The 21,095-nt window shown below is 35.4% G+C and overlaps 3 protein-coding genes across 3 annotated transcripts; 2 read left to right on the top strand and 1 right to left on the bottom strand.

Moving 5' to 3' along the window:
- Positions 1-1,484: 1,484 nt before the first annotated feature.
- Positions 1,485-9,020, top strand: LOC127812257 (CBL-interacting serine/threonine-protein kinase 1-like). Its single transcript, XM_052352645.1, has 12 exons — positions 1,485-1,834; positions 2,809-2,871; positions 5,441-5,512; positions 5,631-5,738; positions 6,164-6,244; positions 6,366-6,545; positions 6,637-6,849; positions 6,945-7,049; positions 7,133-7,249; positions 8,025-8,093; positions 8,199-8,273; positions 8,780-9,020. Exons 1-12 carry the CDS (start codon positions 1,628-1,630, stop codon positions 8,861-8,863), a joined length of 1,374 nt encoding a protein of 457 aa, XP_052208605.1. The 5' UTR covers positions 1,485-1,627; the 3' UTR covers positions 8,864-9,020.
- A 131-nt stretch (positions 9,021-9,151) lies between these two features.
- LOC127811212 (pectinesterase-like) lies at positions 9,152-11,373 on the bottom strand. Its single transcript, XM_052350920.1, has 3 exons — positions 11,234-11,373; positions 10,221-11,083; positions 9,152-10,122 (listed from the first exon to the last, which is right to left on the bottom strand). The coding sequence occupies exons 1-3, from the start codon at positions 11,371-11,373 to the stop codon at positions 9,425-9,427; spliced, it is 1,701 nt and encodes a 566-aa protein (XP_052206880.1). The 3' UTR covers positions 9,152-9,424.
- A 3,725-nt stretch (positions 11,374-15,098) lies between these two features.
- Positions 15,099-20,927, top strand: LOC127810852 (rRNA-processing protein fcf2-like). Its single transcript, XM_052350422.1, has 5 exons — positions 15,099-15,386; positions 15,496-15,556; positions 19,207-19,281; positions 20,086-20,201; positions 20,473-20,927. The coding sequence occupies exons 1-5, from the start codon at positions 15,139-15,141 to the stop codon at positions 20,579-20,581; spliced, it is 609 nt and encodes a 202-aa protein (XP_052206382.1). The 5' UTR covers positions 15,099-15,138; the 3' UTR covers positions 20,582-20,927.
- Positions 20,928-21,095: the final 168 nt, after the last annotated feature.

Here is a 21,095-nt window from a genome sequence, read left to right on the forward strand (position 1 = left end):
AAGAAAAAATAAAACGGGCCTCTTCTTCATCTTTTTACTTGGTTTGGGGGGGGGGGGGGGGGGGGGGCTGGCTTGAGCCTTGACCTGATTAAAGTATAGTATAGAATTAAAAGTATTTAATCTGTTTGTTTTCGTGGCTGCAATCAGCCGCACGCACCAAACTACGCAGTCTGAAAATGAAATCTGCCCGTGACAGAGGCAATGCCCGTGCCCATTTGGTCGGTTGCAGTCCCCAACCACATGCACCCACATCAGCACACTAAATGTAACCGACCCACCTGGCCGGAGCACGACTGTAGGAGATTTTTATTATAAGGCTATGGCGTCTGTCTGTGTGTACGATATATGTGGTTAGGGTTTGTTTTCTGAACTATTCGGCATGTTGGTTTGCTGCCTCAGCCTGACTGGCACTGCCGCCCGGTGGTGATAGATCATACGTGCATACATATCAAAACAAAGACTAGACCTGATTATTATGTCTTCTAAGGCGATAATTGTTCTTATAAATAAATAAATTTTTAATAAAAAATTCAAGTTATCAAATTATCGTCTCTTCTATTAGTTTAAAATTTAAAGTTGTTAATAAATTTATCAAAACGATATTATTATTATTATTTTTTTGGTTTAGAAAAAAAAGAGGGATCGCTGTAAGACTAAACTCTTGTCCCAAAATTTAGCCTACTCTTCTCTTAATGAAAGAAGTTAAAATTACCATAATAATTAGTATTCAAAAATGTTTTTGTTTTCGTCTTACTTAAAACTTTGGTACAAAATTCTTTTAACAAAGTGGTGGTCCTGCATCTGCATGGCTGTATCTATTGGATGCTATATCACCCCGCGCTTTCCCCACTCCTCACGCCACAAATGTGTGTGTATACATATATATATATATATATATAAAAACTAATATTCTAACCATTGGATCCTAGTGCAATCTGAATGTATTTTTTATAATATTTAATTAAAAGTATGAGATAACAATTTTTAAAAATAAAATTTATCATATAAAGTTTAAAGGATTTAAAAGTGCAATTAAAAATTTACAAAATAATACTAATACAAATATATCATAAAGGTAAAAATAAAATTCATGATTAAATATTTAAATTACAAATCAAAAAATTATCCATATATTAGCAAAATGATAAATTATATTCAAATAGTAGACTATCACTTCTGATTAAATATCTTATATTACTATATTTTTAATATTTAAAAATAAAATATGCACCCATCCAATTCAATTCTATTGATAATACAGCATATTTATATAACATTAAAAATCTTTAAATAATAAATAATCATATTTCTATAACTACAAAACAATAATTTATCAGCCTTAAATTTAATATATATATATATATAAATATATATATAATATAATTCAATATTTTTTGTCATCTACACGCGTCCACATATGATAGGTTTGATGCAGTATAAAATAAAATAGGCCGCGCCAAGCGACGTTTCTGTAACTTGTTTGCGTGGTTTTCCCTCTCCCTGCTCCCTTCGTACTTATATTGGAACGATTTCTCGACAACGCTGCTGCCTAGGCGAGTCCCGGAGAAGCCAGAGCTGCGGCGCCAACGGCGGGGAGGTTGTGATTTCGATTTTCACGGGGTGTCAGATGGTGGGAATTGGTTGGAACAAGAAGAAGGAGGGAGGGAAGGAGGAGGAGGGAATGCGATTGGGGAAGTACGAGATTGGGCGGACCCTCGGTGAAGGCAATTTCGGCAAGGTCAAGCTCGCCAGGCACCTCGATTCCGGCCAGTGCTTTGCTCTCAAGATCCTTGAGAAGGACAGGATCGTTCATCTCCAAAATATCGCCGATCAGGTTCACTGCTATACATATATTCCACTTCTCGTCGTCTACGTACGGCTGTTTGTTTTCTGTTTGAAGTTTCTTGTTGATTTCCTTTCGTTCATGTGCATTCAAGTCGCGCGAAAAGATTGAAGTATACGAGTAGAACAAGAGCAAGAGTTCTATTGTAAATCAATTTTTGTGCTTAACACTAACAGATCAATCCTATGCCCAACCAAACGAGCAATTTGAGTCGTTCGTACTAGTTTGTTTTTGGTACATAGAACTGTATTTTTCACCTGGTGTTCTTTGTTAAAAGTTTTAACATGATTTTTGAAAACTGAAAAACCTTTCGAGAGATTCCGATATGAATTGCCCAAAATTTCGGCACATATTCATGCGAATACGTTGCCCTGTCTGTGTCCTCACTCAACGTGACAAAGGGGTTCGCTCTGCCGGTTTCCAAAGGTTTTCTTGTTACTTGGTTTGTCAACATTTATTAGTTGTTTACCACTTGTAGTCGTAGGTTGCCAACATTGTAAATTTGAGGTCTTAAACTCTGAATCTCATCAATTCAGCTAATATATAATTGAAGGTTTTTGGCTTATTTTCATAATACTATATCCTGCTTAATTTTATTATTTTAACTTTCATTTATTTATTGTTTAAACATCTCCTCGTTTTTATAAATCTAATAGGAGGTTACTTGATCTCGTAAGCAAATGAAAAGGATTATTAAAAACACATAAATTATAAAAATAAAGAATTCAAAATATTAAAAATAAACTATAAAAATATGCCCTAAATTCAAATGAGCTGTGGTGTGAATTTTGCGTATGGGTCTCACTTCCCGATAACCAATTATTGAGTTGTATGATTGTAGAAGACCTTCAAAGATAACGGAAAAGGCTAAATCATTGAGCTGTATGAACTTTGGATACGGTTTTTTTTCTTTTCACTATTCATTATTGAGTTTGTAGATGAAATTTTGGCTCTTTGAATTGCAGATAAAGAGAGAGATTGGCACCTTGAAGTTGCTCAAACACGCAAACGTCGTCGGGCTACACGAGGTACGCACAGCAGCTGACCTAATTCTTTACTTTCACACGCTACACCAATCACAAACAGATAGAAGAAGTCTTTTATGATGCGATATTCTCACGCAACCGTTAAAGGCATATTCTCCCAGTGGAATAATTTTACGAGAAACGATGTTTTCATGGGATTATAAAATGATCCCATTCTTCTCGTGTTATTAATATTATTATAAGAAGTTATATTACTTTAATATTATTAGTTTTTGATTAAGAATAGAGTTTGGGTCCTTAATTCTTAATTAAACACTGATATTAAAGTGACATGACCTTTACTAGTAACGCGAGAGGGGCCGAATCCATTATAAAAATATTCATTAGTATGATTTATGATTATAAAAATATTTTTATTATGTTATTTTAATATTTAATGGGTCCATGAAAACACACATTAGTAAATAATGTGGTATCACAATTATATTTTAATATTTTTTTCTTGAATGAAATCATTTATAGAAGCTATTCTCTTCTTTCCTCAAAGATGTGAGATTTTTTAAAAAATGCTTGTTTATCTTTTAAAAAAATTAGAAAGATCAATAAATTAAGACCTGTTTTTCAGTGACTCGGTTTTGAAATGCTCTTTATAGAATGCTTAGTTTTATTTTACATTTTCAATGCCAAAAAGATTTGAAATAGAGAGCTTACAGAAAACCCTAATCCAATATTTTCATTTACTTTTGAAATAAATGAAAAGAATTTTTTACTTATTAAATCTGGGTTTTGGGGGAAAAAATTTTAAATCAAAATCTGAAGTTAATTTAATTAATAATTATCATCTATGGATTTATCTAGTTCTATGATCAAAAGTCAAATTTTGAAATCATAAACACCACATGCCTTTCTTATGATATTTTTATTTTCTAAAAAAAGCATCGGAGAAGCTTGTGGTGGAGCTGGAAAGGTTATTTTCTTTATTTTATAATAAAGTGGCTGTCAATTAGTTCTTTGCTTCACTTAGGCTTCATTAGAATATGCTGTGCGGCCCCTAAGTCCGCCATCACAACTATCACAACTATTTCAAGGAAAACTAATATTTGTACAGATTTTTTATATATTATTAAAACCAAATAAATTCTAATTATTATATATTTTATTTACTTTAATATAATTACAAGTTTTGGGGGGGAAAATTCTTTTGCAAACTATCCTACTTTTATATATATAAAGATTAGTAAATTCATTATATTATATTATATAAAATTTATATAAAAAATATATACTTACGTATCATTACCTTTCTTGTTGCACGTTATATATTATCCTTCAACAATATAACTAGGTTCCTTATTCAATAAAAAGTATTATCAATGGTAAGCCAATAACACTGATGATGCTACATCAAATTTGAAAAACTGTATGATTTGATTCTGATACTGGCTATTGGCTATTTACAGTATTATTACAATTGTTGCGCCCTTTTGAGTAAAAAGAGAATTTGTGGGCCCTTTTTCTTGCCACATTATGGTTGGGGTGGATGAGAATTATGCAATGAGTCAAGAGATTGAGAATATAATTATATTAAGGATATTGTTAATTATTTGTGTGAAGGGTAATGGTTGCGGTGTAATAATGTATTTTATTTTTAGATAATGTGTATTTATTATATTTTGTTTTTAGTTTAAAAATAATTTTATTAATAAATAAATGCTATGTATTTATTAACAACTAATAGAAGTATTTTTAAGCTAAAAATGCAATATAATAAGTGTATTTTACCTAAAAACAAAATATTTTTACTAACGAATTATAATAAACATTACCTTTATAATAAATAAGAGTGCCCCTTCCACTTCCCAATCAGCCTGCAAATCCCAAAAATGTCATTAAATCTTGTGGTTGATAACCAATCTTATCTGAATTCCATGGCTTTAAGAAAGATTAATAGCAAATACCTTGTAGCCTTGTAGGATGTCAAATTATTGCTAGAACGCTGTCTGGACTATTTGAATTAGCTCTAGCACCTCTTTCTTTATTTAGCAACATGCAAAAGAACTTACATATATAGTATTGATATCGGGGAACCGAAAAAGGGCATTTCTAATGCATAAAATTCTCCATTTTACAAGGGTTTTTGTACGTAACTTTAGATTGCTTTGCAGAGAATCTATCACAATTTGAATCCATACCATTTGTAATCTTACCATTACTATACACCAAGTTGGCACTTTTAGCATTCACTGAGACATGAAATATTTAGTGATAAGTGTATTTTTTATTCCAAAAATGTTGACCTTATAATTAGAGTATAGATGTTCTATATATTATAATATCATATAAGATCTCGTCATATGTTAACGATTCTAACATGTTCACAATTCTAAGTGAAGGATCAATGCTTCTTTTTTTTTTTTTTCCATAAGAATAATATATTTTCTGTTCAGATCCTAGGGAACTTAATTTGCCACTCCAGAAAGGAAAACAACATTGGTAAAAAATTTCTATGACTAATGATGCTTTCCCCGAATAAAGATGTAAAATTAGAAATAGGTTACTGCATACTGAAACCAATGATTTTGTTTCTCACTTCCTTATGACAAATGATCAGGTAATGGCAAGCAAGACCAAGATATACATGGTTCTAGAATATGTGACTGGTGGAGAACTGTTTGATAGAATTGTAAGGAAACTTTACCATGACAAAAGCTTCCTTCTAGATAGTTCCTTGTGCTTTTGAGGCCTGATTTAGACTCTCATCTCCGCTCTGATACTTTCATGCTGCTCGTTATGGTGTACAGGCTTACAAAGGAAAGCTCTCGGAGGCCGAAGGAAGGAAACTCTTCCAGCAGTTGATCGACGGAGTTAGCTATTGTCACAACAAAGGTGTCTACCACCGGGATCTCAAGGTCATTTGTTTTTTGTTTTTCACATATATAGGCATTTTTTATGGTAAATTTCACTCGGACTCTATTGTTTAGGCTATTTTCATACATACCCAGTGTGGTTTACTATTAGTGTTGAAAGTCCGTAGTTTCTTTTTTACTCCCAAAGATCCTCATCCGTTGAGTCAATAGCCCCAGTTGGATCCTTATGGTTTACTTTTGATATTTTGGGTCCCTTGAGTTGCTTTAGTTTTTGTAATTTAAATTCAACATAAAAAACAACTCATTTGGACTACTGACTAAATGATGGGGGATAGGGGGTCTCTAAAAGAATAAATCACAAGGAATCGATTTAAAAATGGCTAACCACAAGATCCAAGTGAAATTTACTGCTTTTTTTAAGATTTCTCACTTGTCATTGTCCTACTAACATTCATCTTGAAATGCAGCTTGAAAACATACTCGTTGATGCAAAGGGAAACATAAAGATCACTGATTTTGGTCTCAGTGCATTACCTCAACAATTTAGGGTACATGTCACGTAGAATAACTTATTGCTTACAGGGCACTTATTCTTTTTTTTTGGCTAGATTATAAGGCACTTATTCAGTGAAGTGATACTCATCCCCACAAATTCTACCTTGCCATTAGGATGATGGGCTGCTGCATACAACGTGCGGAAGTCCAAACTATGTTGCACCAGAGATCCTTGCTAATAGGGGCTATGATGGTGCCACCTCTGATACCTGGTCATGTGGTGTCATCTTGTATGTAATTCTCACAGGCTATCTGCCATTTGATGACCGAAATCTGGTAGTTGTATATCAGAAGGTACAGAAAAAAAGAAACCAACTTTACCTTAAACCACCTCTGTATTGATTTCAACAAGTTTCAAACTAATCTTTTCAAGGGATTTGATCAGATTGTAAAAGGCGATGTACAGATACCAAAGTGGCTATCTCCAGGAGTACGAAACCTGATACGGAGGATTCTTGATCCCAACCCCGCCTCGCGGATGTCAATGGCGGAGATCAAAGAAAATGAATGGTTCAAGCAAGACTATTGCCCTGCTAGTCTGGATGATGAAGAGGAAAATTCATATATGGATGATGAAGCCTTTAAAATGCATCAACTGGTATGAGTCTGGAAACCGTAGTTTTTCGATCTTTGTTGGTTATGTTTCACTGTCTCTGTATGCCACAATGATAGGATTTTGTCTCTTGAGCATAGCCACCCGAAGAAGAGAAGAGCCCAGAATCAGCTACCCTTATCAATGCATTTCAGCTGATTGGAATGTTATCAAGTCTAGATCTCTCTGGCTTCTTTGAGAAAGAGGTGCGTGTCAGAATAATGTTTATGAATTCTTTAGAAAGTATGATATATGGCAAAATGAACTAATTTTGCTGGTGTCCTTTCAGGATATTTCTCAAAGGAAAATCAGGTTTACATCCAAACTTTCCCCAAAAGAACTTCTCGAGAGGATTCAGGATACCGTAACTCAGATGGGATTTCAAGTCCAGAAGAAAAATGGAACGGTTAGTTCTTTCGAGATCTCTAGGATCACTCAAAATCAATCTTCTCCGTGCACAACATTTTATCATGACAATGATTTAGGAAGTTTCACATGCTCTTTTCAGTCATTCAACCATGTTTTGGTAGGAAAGGTAATAGACCGAATATAAATTGGGTGCACCTTCTCCCATTCATAATGGCCGAACCCATCAAATAATATTACTTAATTCCCTGTCCTTGTTTGGATAATGGATGTGCCCATTGAATATCCATACTCATTCAATTTAAATTAAAAAGAACTCATTTAATCAATTTTTATGTTAAATTTTCAATCAAAATTTGAGGTTACTGCAGGTTAGGAGGTTTTTTTCTTTCTTTCTTTCTTTTTTTTGGGTTAAGTTAAATTATAGTTACTAACTAGCTGCCTAACAAGATAGGTAGGCCTAACTAGTAGCCAACAATTAGCCTGGACTTAGATTAGGTCACTTGAGCCGGCCTTATATGCTTTATGCACAACATTATCCCAAGCAAAATACACACACACATATATTGATTAATGCATGTACTGGATCAGGGATTTTATACGTGTCCCCCCACCCATGCTCTGATTCTCGTGTGGGTTTTTTTTTTTTTTTGTCTATACCCATTTCGATGAAAAAAATTAGGTTGATATCCGCTCAAATAGGCCAAATTTATTGAATAGACGAGGCCGTGCAGTCTAAGAATTGGCATCCTAAGTTTTGGTGCCATGCCACTTTTACTTGTAATACTGTAATGTGATTGCGTCCGTCTTTTTAGCTTAAGGTGAAGCTGATGCAAGAACAGAGAGGCCAGAAGAGCCCCGGCAGCCTCTCGGTAGCAGCAGAAGTAAGTAACCTTTTTCCAACTGCCTATGAATTTCACTCAACTCAAGCTCTTAACAGTGTCTACTTGCACATATAATGACCATGTACTTTACCTCTAATTGTGCAGGTGTTTGAGATAAGCACGTCGTTGTATGTCGTTGAATTGAGAAAATCCTATGGAGATTCTAATGTTTATCGACAGGTCTCTTTTGTGTTTCTGTTTCCTGATAAATTATTTTATGATCAAATCCTTTGTGATTTGAGCCATTTTTTTGTGGTTTGGTGGTATAATTAGATAGGAATCTAATCGCAAAAGCTCCAAATCATGGAGTCTGGAGGTAATTTATTTGCCTTTATTAATAAAAGGAGTATGTATGTAAAAAAAAATACAGTAATCTTTTTCTTTAAAAGATGACCGTAAGAACCTTAAAGAATATATTTAAATCAGAAAATCTCATTCTTAACAATTTACATTGTCAGTGAGGAGTTTGGTAAGTGAGAAACATGATTGCATAAATGTATTTACAAACTTCACCCAAACCCTAAAATGGGACAAGAAATCATTGACCGGGACACCAAGACATATAACATTATGTTGACGCCGTGTTGTTAAAATAAAAAAATAAATGTTCTGGGTTCGTGGGTGTGGCTGATATTAATTTGCTGCTGACTAACACATACATACATTGGAACTTGTGGTGGTTGCAGTTATGTGAGAAGTTGGCGAATGATCTGGGCGAGGCGCGTCGTCGGCCGGCCGGCAGTCGGGAGCAGACGAAGGAGTTGCTTTAGCCCGGAAACTGCCGTAGTTTACAAAAGCGTTTGTAAAAATGGTCAATTGAAATGCATTACAAATTTATTATGCAAATACTTCTTAACTTTTATCATGGAAATAGAATCCTGAAAAACGAGTTCAGTTAAACGGAAAATATACAAATTCTGTTCTTTAGTTTTTGAAGTACAAACAATCTAAGATTAAGAGTTGTAAATAGTAAAAATGGGAATAGATGACAGAATTGAGTGGTAATCGATCGATCATAATAATGGAATTATTATTATTATTATCAAGGCGATTAGTAGTACTGGCTGTAAAATAGTTCAAAATCCATCTAATTAACCTAAAAACATGGCATGATGTCAATGTCCATGCCACAATTGTGTGAGATTTTATTTCTTCAACAGTGGAGAAAGAATATTTTTAAACGGAAAAATGGCGTGCGAGTCCGACAGCTTAGTGTAGTACCAGGCGGGAGGACGGGGATGGGGATGGCCCTCTAAATCCATCCTCTCATCCCTGCAAACCGTAGCTTCATCGGAGCTCTCCAGCAATCTTCATCCATCTGATCACCTTGATCAAGGTTTGAAGCCAAGGAAGTAATTTGCTCCGGTCATCGGCAGCCATTGTTTGGCCTGGATGAACTCCGCGGCGGTGAATTTTTGGGCCTCGTTCCGGTCCTTGAGCACTCTGTAACCCTTCCAATTCACCCTCTTGTCAGTGGGGGAGCCTGGGCCGCGGTTCGCGTACTCGGCGTAGTAGAGAGTGTCGAGGGCGAAGTTACCGCTCCACGGCAGCCACCCTGCCGGCTGGATGAAATCCGCTAGCGTCGACTCCATGATCACGGTCCTCGAATACTGCTTCCATGGTCGGCCGAGGTATGTTGGGATTTTGAACCTTACTGGGAAGAGCTTTTCCTCGGGGACGATCCGACAGTTCTGGATGACGAACCCGCTGGGTTGGTTGGCTTCTTCTCTTCCGTGCGCTGTCACCGTGGTCTGCTGGTTGTCCATTGGTTTCCTGACGATGATCAACGAGTTTTGGATGACGGTGGCGCTGTCGCCGAAGATGAAGTCAACTGTGCCGGATATGACGCAATTCCGGTAGAATTGGCGGTGGACTTGGGCGTAGAGCGTGTCTTGGTAGCCGTCCATTCTACAGTTGTAGAACGCCGACATATCGGACTGGACTCGGAGAGCCACCGCCTGGTGTCCTTCCGGCCCCGCTGTGTTCTGGAATCCCATTGATTTGCATATGAAGCCGGTCCCAATTACACCTGCACACGCACACACATATATATACATATGCAAGAATAATATGAGAATCGAGAATTTTATATATATATTAAGCGGAAAATTAAAGAGAGAGACTCACTGAATGTGGCTGTCTTCCAGGTGGAGTAGCCTCCACGATTGCTCTTGTTTCCTGTCACCATCGTCTTCCTCGGCCCATCTCCATACATGAAGATGTTCGTCAGATCTTTTTCCATGATAATATACTCATCATAAATCCCTGCCTTCACGTAGATAACGTGTCTGTCTTTGGAATTCTTGGGCGCGGCCGCCAGCGCCGCGGAGATGGTCTTGTACTGCCCGCTCCCGTCCTTCGCCACCACCGCATTCGGCTTCGGGTTGACTCCGTTCCTACTAGCCTCCACCAGTTTCCGGTCGTTGCTCGAGAACCAGGAAGGATACTCGTCATCGTCTCCGTCGTGGCCAAGTTCCTGAAGGTTCCGAAAGGTGGAATTCCACGGGATGTTGAAAGCGAGCATGATCTCTGAAATGGCCGAAACAATGGACAAGGCATTGCTGGTGAGCGCCGTGGCGTTGAGCAGCCCGTCCGACATCGCGCTCTTCAGCTCCGGCTGCGTAAACCCGTCCATGCACGTCTGCTGGTACGTGATCACGGCGCTCAGCCAGTTCCTCAGCTCCGCCTCGCGGCGGGCGACGGTGTGGATATCGCTGTCGCCCACCATGGAAAACGAAGCTTGGAGCTCCATGATGGCGTAGTCCATCAGCTCCTTGCAGTCGTCGAAAGCCATCTTGTTCAGAGAATCATTCGCGGATTTCCCAATCTCCGAGGTTCCATTGAGCGCCGCTTTAATTTCGGTGATGGTTAACTGGATGGCCGCTTGGATGAAGTCACTCGGCACGGCGCTCTCGTTCTTGGCCACGGCGCTAAGGCTGTCCACGCATTTCTGCTTGTGGTTAGTCACCGAGCAAATCGCCGCCAGCGTCCTTGTTAATTATAGCAGGTGCACAGAGAGAGAGTGAGTTAAAAGATGAGATCATCTACGTACTAATATATCATTAATTAATTGTTCAAAGCAAGCAATATATATATATGTATATATACGTAACAAAAATATACATAGACTATATAGAGACCTGGTGGTGGAGGCCAGCGCCTCGTCGCCGTCGCTGGTGGAGGCGGAATCAGCTACGTTTTGATTGCTTGTATTGGCAAGGACGCCGATGACGACGGCCACCACGAGGACGCCAACTCCGGGCACTAGAAGTTTGTTCATCTTGAATTAATGTTCTATATCTATCTATGCTGCTGGATCGATGTGATTTGATTCCCAATGGGTTGGAGGAGTACTAGATGTTATATATAGAAGGATGAAAATTTAAGGGTTCTATAATTAGGATAGAGGGACGTTAAACTGTGTGTGGTGTGATTTTGTAGAGACTAGATGAGCGGTTAAAAATTTTAAGGATATAATTTGTTTGTTTAATAAATCCTCTCCATGTTCTCGCGAAATTCTCTCTTCTTTGTCTGCTAAGTCCCCTCCACCACGGTCCATTTGTAAGAGGATAACCAATTCACAAATAAATTTCTACCACTAATAAGTAGTGTACATAACTTATATCAAATTACCAAGAAATAGTTAATTATCATTAATTAATTAAATCTCCTTAATTTATACTGTTATTCTTTTATTTTTAAAAAAAAAAATCAATACCAATTTTAGTTTTAACTACCTAACTTTTTTCTCAAAATTTTCTTCGATGTAAGCTTTTATCAACTAATTTGTTATGTTTTAAGGAAGTAATTAGTTAGAGATTTCGTCTTTTATAATTGATTTTTTTTTTTAATTTTAAATAATTTTTTAAACTTACATTATTTTGTAACCTATTATTATGAGCTTTTAAGAGTTGGTGTCCAGATAAATAGCTAAGAGAGAGGTGAATTGGATTTTTCAAAAATATTTAAATATTAATCTATGTTGCAAAATCTTTTTAATGTAATCTTTCAATTTAAAATTATAGTAAATGTACACAAGACATCGAAGAATTTTATAGAGGTTCATCTCTATAAAGAGCCTAATTCTCTCTCTCAAGACTAATCTTGAGGTTCCACTTGGGAGATAATAACTCTAACTTTTAATTGGAACTAGAATCAATAAAAAATTCATTGTCTAAGCAAAAATAAACACTAGCTTACATTGGCCCCGCTTGTTGTAGCTTAATTAAAGAAATTATAGTTTATAACTTCTTAGATTATAGATTCTAAAACTTAAAATAAGTTGTGAACCTGTTTGCTGCAACTTCTTAAAAGTTGTAGTTAAGTAGCTATGCTGTTTGATACCATAAGTTGTAAAATAACTTATTTTTGTATAATTGTCCATAATACCCTTAGTAGTTATAGAATGATAATTTAAAAATTAATTAGTGTATATGTATAAGTTTCAAGTGTTATAAAAAAATTAATTAAAGTATAGAGAGAGGAAGATGACGAGAGAGATGAAGAGATTTGAAAATGAAAATGACGGTAGAAAAGAAAAACCCATGATTGCGTAGACAAGATAGTAATTCTTTGCTAAAAATAATGGCAAAATTGTTATAAAAATGTAATTATTTAAGTAGAAATTGTAAAAATTGGGGTACCCCAGTTTTGAAAAAGCCAACTTCTACCCTTTCTAAAAGTTAGTAGAAGCTATAAGTTAGAATTCTATAAGCTAAAACAAACACTACATCCCAACTTTTTTGAAACTAGAAGCTAAAAGTTGCAACTTTTAAGTTGCAACAAACAGGGCCATTAGCACATACAATCCTCTTACATATAGTGAGTAAACAACAAACTTACAACTAAGAGTTTTAATCAAACAAGTAATCAGCAATAACAGGAAATTGTTCGCCAACACTTGAATACTTTTCAAAGTTTGTTCTCTGTATATTTTCATATCAACAACTAATTCTACATATATAGTAACCTTTAAAAGAGAATTATGGGCACATGGAGAGAGTGAAAAACTAAATGTATATTTGAATTTACATCAATTTTATCTTTAATTTTTTTAGCAGTTGTTGGGATCAATATAAACATGAAAGTACGTTGTACATAATGTCAAATTGATAAAGATAGGAGACAACTTGAAGCATAATTGAACATAAACTTTATGGAGACAAAAAATAATATATGTGTTAGAGCAAATTAGAATATTCAAAAAGTTAACTAAAAGTAACTTTATTTATAAAAAGAAACTTATCTTTATACATGAGAATGTCAAGTCTAAGTAATAAGGTACAGAGAAAAGCATGATCATGAAATAGAGGTGTCAAAAGGGCCGGGCGACCCAGCCCGTGACGGGCGGGGCTTTGGCCCAGCCCGTTACTGTTCATACGGGCCGGGCCGAGCCCGGCCCTCATTGGGGGGCCAGGCTGGGCCAAAGAAATTGGGCCCACGGCCCGGCCCGTGGCCCGTTGGGCCCTTATGAGCCGGGCCCATGAGGCCCTTATGGGCCAGTAAAGCCCTTACTCATTTGTTTTTTAATTTTGTTATTCTTTAGTAATTATTGATATTGGATACTAAAAAATTTAATTTCGCAATATATATAAATAATAACCATCAATTAATTTATTTAAAATTTTTAAGTTAAATTTTTTATATATTTAAATTATAAATAAACATTCTCCTTTTTATATGTACATTATTTTTCATATCAATTCACAAGAAAAATTATAAGGCATATAGAATTTTGAAATATAAAATAATGAAATAATATTTAAAACTTAAGAATTAAGATAGAAAATATTTTAAAAAGAAACAAATTAATTTTTATATATGTATTATTTTGATATTTATATATGTATATATTATATGTATTATTTTTAAAAAATTTATTTAAAAAAAAGAAAAAAAGGGCCCGGCCCACTAGCTCATGTGGGCTAAGGGCCCGACCCGGCCCTCTAGCCCAAGGGCTGGCCCGGCCCGGCCCCTTTGTAGGGGGGCCGTGGGCCGGGCCGGGCCGGGCCCTATCAATGACAAAAGGGCTCGGCCCCGGCCTGGCTAGTTTAAAAAGCCGGTGGGCCGACTCGGGCCGGCCCCTTTGACACCTATACCATGAAATGTACCTCTTGGCATGCATGAAATATGAAAGAATAGACAAAGATGATTGTTAACTTCAATCAATTGAAGATCAATTGAAGATCAAATGTCGACAATCTGGTTGCTTTAAGTAGATTGAAGATAATCTTTAATCGACTTAAGTTAATTAGTGACTTAAGCCAAAACATTCAGTCGACTTATCAGTCGACTAAAGATGGAAGCCAATTTTATAGCCAAATTCGGTCAACTGAAGATAAACTTTGGTCGACCTAAATTACACGCATATAAATACATACTTTATGCATTACTTTGATCAACTGGTCCATAGTTTAGGTTGACCGAAGATACTTAGATGCGAAGAGAAAATAAAGCATGCATATGCAAATGTGTACAATACCTCAAGTATAAGTTTTATAGTAATCAATTTCTTTTTATAATTTTTAGGGAGATAAATTTTTATAAGAATCAAAATTATTGTATTTTAACACCCTTGAACATAACAAGAGCTTATGAATTTTTATAAGAAAATTGTGTTCGGTTATGTTTTAGGTTGAGCTTAGGTATTAAAAATATCTATTATATTTTAAAAATAAAAAAAATCACTCTTATTATTAAAAACTAAAGTAAGATGATGATTTTACCCTTTTAAGTTATTTGCTATCTGTATCTTGTCATCACATCTTCCCTATTTTTCTTATCTTGATTCTGTTCTAAGCTAAACATATATATTACCGTATATATGTTATATATCTTTAGCACGGCAAGGGTAGTTAATGCTCTTTTTAAAAGCTCAGGGTACCACATGCAATTAGGCCAAACCTCATGGTACCGAACTCAATTTTCCCATTTTTTAATAGCTAGACTTTCCACGTGTGTATATACACACACACATACATATAGCCCAACAGAGATCAAATAAATATAAACCCTAAGCTAGCTGGCTCGCTCTCTGTCGCTGAGAATGGCAGAAGCAGGAAGAAAGCCGGTGATCGGCCTTTCATGGGAGCCGAAACTGCCTCCTCTGGCCGCCGGGGTCAAAATAAGGTCCGATGATAAGCCGTCTTCTTCAACTGTGCCTGAGACTAGTTCCAGTACGCTTTATAAACCTTCCACCGAGCTCATCGACGGTCTCTTCGTTCCGCCGAACAACCCTAAAAAGCTTAACAAATTAGTCCGGAAGCAACTCAAAGATACCGCCGGCAAGAACTGGTATGTCCAGATTTGTTTGAGAATTCAATCGTCCTTCCTTCTTACTCTAATTGTTTTGATTTCGAGTGAGTTTTCTGATGTAGATTCGGGTGTATTTTTTGGATAACAGGTTTGACATGCCAGCCCGAACTGTGACGCCAGAGTTGAAGAAAGATCTCCAGCTTATCAAGGTGCGGTCACTTGTTTTATTGTCTAATTTTACTGGTCCTTTTCGCTGCGGAAAATTATGTCAATATATGCTAATTTAATAGCACGCTAGCCTCCTAATTTTAATTAGGAAAAATTTGACACTGACAATTTAGAAGTAGGGATTTTGAGGATGAGCATCATCTCCAATAATCGAAAGGAGTCTATAAACAAATAGACTTGTGTGCTTCTAAAATTTTGGATCGCATGCCAATGCATAACAAATGAAAAAAATAAAATAAAATGATAAAACACATTAGAACTTGTTTTTCCAAGTTTTTGGTAATTGAGATGATTCCTTTATTTTAGAAGTTTGAAAAACCATGCCTCATTGCTGATGTGTGACATGCCATGGATGAATTGAGTTGATGAAAGCTCTTTTTTATGCTTGAACCTCTATTAGAGGGCAAGCATTGATGGCAATGGTAAGGTTGTTTCTTTATGACTAGAAGGTCATCTGTTAAAATAATGAAAATAACTTATTTGTAAAGCAAGGATAACGTTGCATTCAAAAAAAGATCCTCCCCAATCCTCGGAAGACATGGATGCTCATGCACTGGGGATGACTGTTCAATTTTGTAAATTATTATACATCCATTTGCTACATTGAAAGGCTTATTTGTTTGAAAATATTTCAATGTGTAACTTTTCACACTTTTTTTGAGCTTTCTCAATCAGGTAGGTACTCTTGACTTTAATTTAGGCCATAAGAAATTGTGATGATGTAGAAATTATGTTTAGTTGTTATCTATTATTTAGCTAGAGTTTGCTTGATGATTTTGTAGCAATTTTTTGATAAATTCCTGCGTAAGTAGAATTTTATATTCCCTGAAAATCATCTTCTATTCTCTTTATATTAGTAGATTTTGTTCATGAATTGTGCTTAAGGTTTTAACTATTATTGGATTGAGAATATATGTTTCCTCTAATCATGCTCCATCTGAAAGTATTTTTTTGTGCCAATTTGAATTGATTTAAAACAACGATTACAACATATTTAGCCTTTATTCTACTATGTGAGGTTGCGTATATGAATTTTAACTTTCTATTCATATCTTTCTATGGCCTTGTTTTCTGTAAGGCCATATAAGCCAATTTGAATTGACTTCTTCAACTAAAATTGACCATGAACCATAAGTTCAAGGTAGTGTTCCAGACTTCCAGTTGTTGTGTTGCCCCTTTTGCTTCTAATACTAATCTAGAGTCCTAGAATCTTCAACTCCAGCTGTATCAACAAAACCCCGTATCAAAAATCATTACAAATATGGAATCATTCTTTGCGTTACCATCGGAATTCCTTTCAATTCTCCTAGTCACCCTGCAAGATATTTATATAATAGATGGATTTTGATTTGTTAGGGTACATTGTAACAGCTCTTGTTTTACTGTTAAAAAAAAAAAAATTGCTTAACAAAAAAAGCACAAGATTTTATTGCTTAAGTAGGGTTTCTCATTTGCACTTTACTTTGACATGAAAAAAACACTAGAACTGCACTTTGTGCTTTAATGGCACTTAAGCATGCTTCTAACAACATTGCCTGCAATATATCTTAAAAGTTTAGTGATTTCTTTCTAAGGGTTAAAAAGCCCCATTTGAAACTTGTTCAGAATCTTTTGCAGAATCTTTGCCCTTTAACTGCAACTAATGTTTGTGCAACTTTCAGAGGTTAATCTGGTACTCTAAAGGGTGCTCTTTGCAAAGTTAAGCCCCCTGAATTACTGCACTGATATCCCTCCTGCCACCAACCCTGCATGAGTAGGGTTAGTACCAAGCTTGGCTTGATCAAGCTTGGTTGGAGCTCGAACAAAATCTTGTTCATCTTATTCAAGTTCCTTTCTCTTGTGCTAGTAATTGCAATCTCTTAAAGTTTATTTTAAGAATTTGTTGAAACTTTGCTTAATTGTTATTCAAATTAAGTGACCAGGACACCTGTCCTGGTTCCTGAGAACATCAGAGTAGTTGTTGGGTTGTACAATTGTCTCATAAATGAAGTGCTTCACTATTTAAAGAAAATAAAATGCTTGCTAAAAAAGAGAAGGGTGGGGGGGGGGGGGGGGATGAGAGAACTGTAGATGGAAATAATGATATCACCAAATCTTGGTAACTTTCAATGAGATTTTGAGATTTTACTAAAGATATTGATGCATTTCATAAGCCAAACAGTGGAAAAAATATATATTTAATGTATGGTTTAGTGTAAAATCTGTAGCATGCTTAATTGGCAATGTGAACTGCATAAGTAATTGACTGAAAATAACAAAGTTTTGATGTTATGTTTTCTAATCATTTGAACAAAATAGTATCTCACAAACAAACCCAGGTGCATTGATTAAATCCATTTATTTTAATACACAAAAATAAAGCACGTGTTTGATTCATGAGGATATCCACGATTGATATTAACCAGTCTAAACTTTGTTGGATAATATGGAGTTTCTAGTTAGTTCAAACCTTAAAGGTTACTCATTTCTTATAAAGAGTCCCATTCTGAGCTTGTTCATAATCTTCTGCAGTGTAATATCAACTAACATGAGTCAAGTTCTTATCCTATACAAGCCTTCAATTTTTTAGTGGTTGCTGACCATCTTACTATCTGAATATATGAGTTGTTCAGTTGGCAAACATGATATGGATATCGATCCAACTTCCCATTTCAGTCACATGCATAGTTTTGATCCAACTTCCCATTTCAGTCATATGCATAGTTTTCCCTTCAATTTAATTTAAACTAAGGTAAACATATCAGTGAAATAAATAGACAATGTTTTGGTTTGCTTGTCAAAGAAATAAATTTCAACTCATAATGTTTTGGTTAGTTGCTCAAAAGTACCATTGTTAGATGAATAACATGTAAGCTACCCTATTCATTCTGTATTTTTCAGTGCCATTTCATAACTATTTGTGCCTAAGTTAGCTTGGTACTTCAAAGAATGCTCTTTGCAAATTTAAAGTGCCCTGGATTCACTGAAGCAGTATCTCTCCATTCACTAATCCTTGCACGACTAGGGTTAGTACTAAGCTTGGCTTGATTAATCTTGCCCTTGATCAATCCTGCCTGGAGCTTGAACAAAAAGTTGTACAGCTTATTCAATGAGCTCCTTTCTCTTTGTTTCCAATCATTTTAATCTCAGCTCATATCTAGCTCTAGTTCTTTACTTGCTTAAGGGGCTCAATTTTCGAGACTACATGGACCAAGTAATCTAATATTTGAGTTAAATATGTCAGTTCCCTCATATCTCAACATGGACCAATTTAAGAACTTTGGCCTATGTCTCATTTCCTACAATATGCAGTTATATATTCTTGTTGACTGCATCTGCACCAAATACGTTCTTCTGTGGTTGGCTTTCGATCTAATTTTGATATTGCCACAGCTTGAGTAATTTCCCATATGTTAGTTTATTTTTCTTCCTTTTGTTGTTGTCTCATAAAAATGACTTCTTTTAGCTTATTTTATCTACATCCATGGGCAATATTCACTGGGTTGTTGATTAAGGTTATATTAATAGTCAATAAAGTGATGATTTGCTTCATTTTTGCAAGCCTTCATAATATTGTTTTGCAGGTGGTTTCATGTATTCTTAGTTTTAGAAGAATTGATTATTTCCATTTATGTATCTTTTATGGTTACAGTTGAGGAGTGTCATTGATCCAAAGAGGCACTACAAGAAGGGCTACTATTCAAATTCACAAAACAAGTATTTCCAGGTAAGTTGGTTGCATACAAGAAATATAACATTATTACCACGAGGCACACTGTTGGTAATTTTATGTATTTCTTTAAGGGTTCATTTGGATGGGGGTATTCATACCAATGTTTTCATTTGGAATTTGCATTTCAAATTCTAAATCTTTTGTGTGCACACATTTTATACAAGGTATTTGGTTTTGGACCCAATGGATGTCAATAAGGTTTTTATATAATTTATAATTAAAAAAGATAAAAGTAAAATTAATATTAAAATATTTTTAATACATAACACTACAATATATATTTATATGTATTGTATATATATTTAGAATTGTATATAGCAAATGTATAGTCAATTAATACATACTCACAGAATTATGTATATATGTCTATATTTGCATCTATATATATTTATATATTAATATGTATGTATACTTAATTCCTGAAAATTTATACATATCAATATATATGTACATACATATTAATACGTAGTACATTAACATTTGTCATTTATTATAAATATTTAATATTACTAAAACTAAAATTTTAAGATAGCATGCACAGATTATATAAATATAATATATATTTACTGTATATAGCAATGAGAAATGTTAATGTAATCCCAATTTAAAATGGTTGGATTTGAAATTTCTTCGTTTATTATATATCTAAACAATTGAATTTGAAATGTGAATATTTCAAAACACAAGTTTCAAGTGACATCATCTGAAATTCTCCTAACCAATCACCACCTAAGCTCCTTTCAATTGTATTTTGCTTGTTAAAGTAATAAAATGTTTTGCATGCTTGAAATTAATCAGGTAGGCACGGTGATTGAGGCAGCTGAAGACTTCTATGCAGAGAGACTTACCAAGAAGGAGAGGAAGGTGACCCTTGCTGATGAGCTACTTTCTGATCATACCCTGACGAAATACAGGTAAGGCAGAGTACTTCAGTTGTCTAATCGTCCATATATTTTCATTCTGCTGTTTCATGGCATGTGCGATCATTAAATTAATTGACTCCCGCTGTAGAAAGAAAATAAAAAATCGTGTAAACAAGTTCAAGTGTGCAATTCTGAAAACACATCATAGCATGTAGCTAATCAGATTGATCGTCTTAAAGAGCCATTGCTGGGAGAAACCCGTTAGTGTTGCATGTGGTGATGCCTGTTTTTCTTTCTAACTGCGTGTCAACTGCTGTTGCAGAAAGCGTAAACTTCGTGAGATAGATGAAAGGAATCAGCCTGGAGGGGTCAATAAATGGAAGATAAAAGGTAAACAGTCCCGGAAACGCCCCAAACAAAGAAGACACTGATGTCCCTGAATGTGACCCTACAGGTGTATTTTTGTAGAAGTGACAGCAGCCAAAGCTTGAGCCAGTTCAATCACCATAAACACATCGGATCACATTAATTGAGGGTTGCTTTTGTTTGAGACATTGTAGAAAGGGCAACGGCTGCTTTTGGTAGTGTCTTTCTATGAACATTATTATGACAGCAATTTTTTCGGTCATCAGCCCTGGAATAGAATGCTCTTCCTTTTTGTGAAACGAAACACCATTATTCTTATTCGGTATAAACAAAGGGCTTAATGAGTGGCTTGAACTCGTACATGCCAGCTCTCAGGCAACAACAACAATAATAATGAACTAATTCTACGAAGTGGTCACATGAGTGATTGATGAGTTTATTCAGTACCTATTTAAATATTTTAATGATTTTTTTGGTGTTTATAGAATAAAAAATATTAGGTGGATGGGGTCAAGGGCATGGACAGCGCGGCCCCAGGCAGGCAACAGCTTATGGCACGTCAATCAAACAAACCCTTTT

The sequence above is a fragment of the Diospyros lotus genome, chromosome 10 (genome assembly GCF_014633365.1).
Source record: "Diospyros lotus cultivar Yz01 chromosome 10, ASM1463336v1, whole genome shotgun sequence".
NCBI classification, from domain to species: Eukaryota; Viridiplantae; Streptophyta; class Magnoliopsida; order Ericales; family Ebenaceae; genus Diospyros; species Diospyros lotus.

Coding starts and splice junctions, on each gene's coding strand:
- LOC127812257 (XM_052352645.1), top strand. CDS start 1,628: ATGGTGGGAATTGGTTGGAACAAGAAGAAGGAGGGAGGGAAGGAGGAG. Junction 6,850..6,944: donor CCTTTAAAATGCATCAACTG/GTATGAGTCTGG, acceptor TCTTGAGCATAG/CCACCCGAAGAAGAGAAGAG. Junction 8,094..8,198: donor GCCTCTCGGTAGCAGCAGAA/GTAAGTAACCTT, acceptor CTAATTGTGCAG/GTGTTTGAGATAAGCACGTC.
- LOC127811212 (XM_052350920.1), bottom strand. CDS start 11,373: ATGAACAAACTTCTAGTGCCCGGAGTTGGCGTCCTCGTGGTGGCCGTC. Junction 11,084..11,233: donor GCGCTGGCCTCCACCACCAG/GTCTCTATATAG, acceptor ATAATTAACAAG/GACGCTGGCGGCGATTTGCT. Junction 10,123..10,220: donor CTGGAAGACAGCCACATTCA/GTGAGTCTCTCT, acceptor GTGCGTGTGCAG/GTGTAATTGGGACCGGCTTC.
- LOC127810852 (XM_052350422.1), top strand. CDS start 15,139: ATGGCAGAAGCAGGAAGAAAGCCGGTGATCGGCCTTTCATGGGAGCCG. Junction 15,387..15,495: donor GATACCGCCGGCAAGAACTG/GTATGTCCAGAT, acceptor TTTGGATAACAG/GTTTGACATGCCAGCCCGAA. Junction 15,557..19,206: donor AAGATCTCCAGCTTATCAAG/GTGCGGTCACTT, acceptor TTATGGTTACAG/TTGAGGAGTGTCATTGATCC.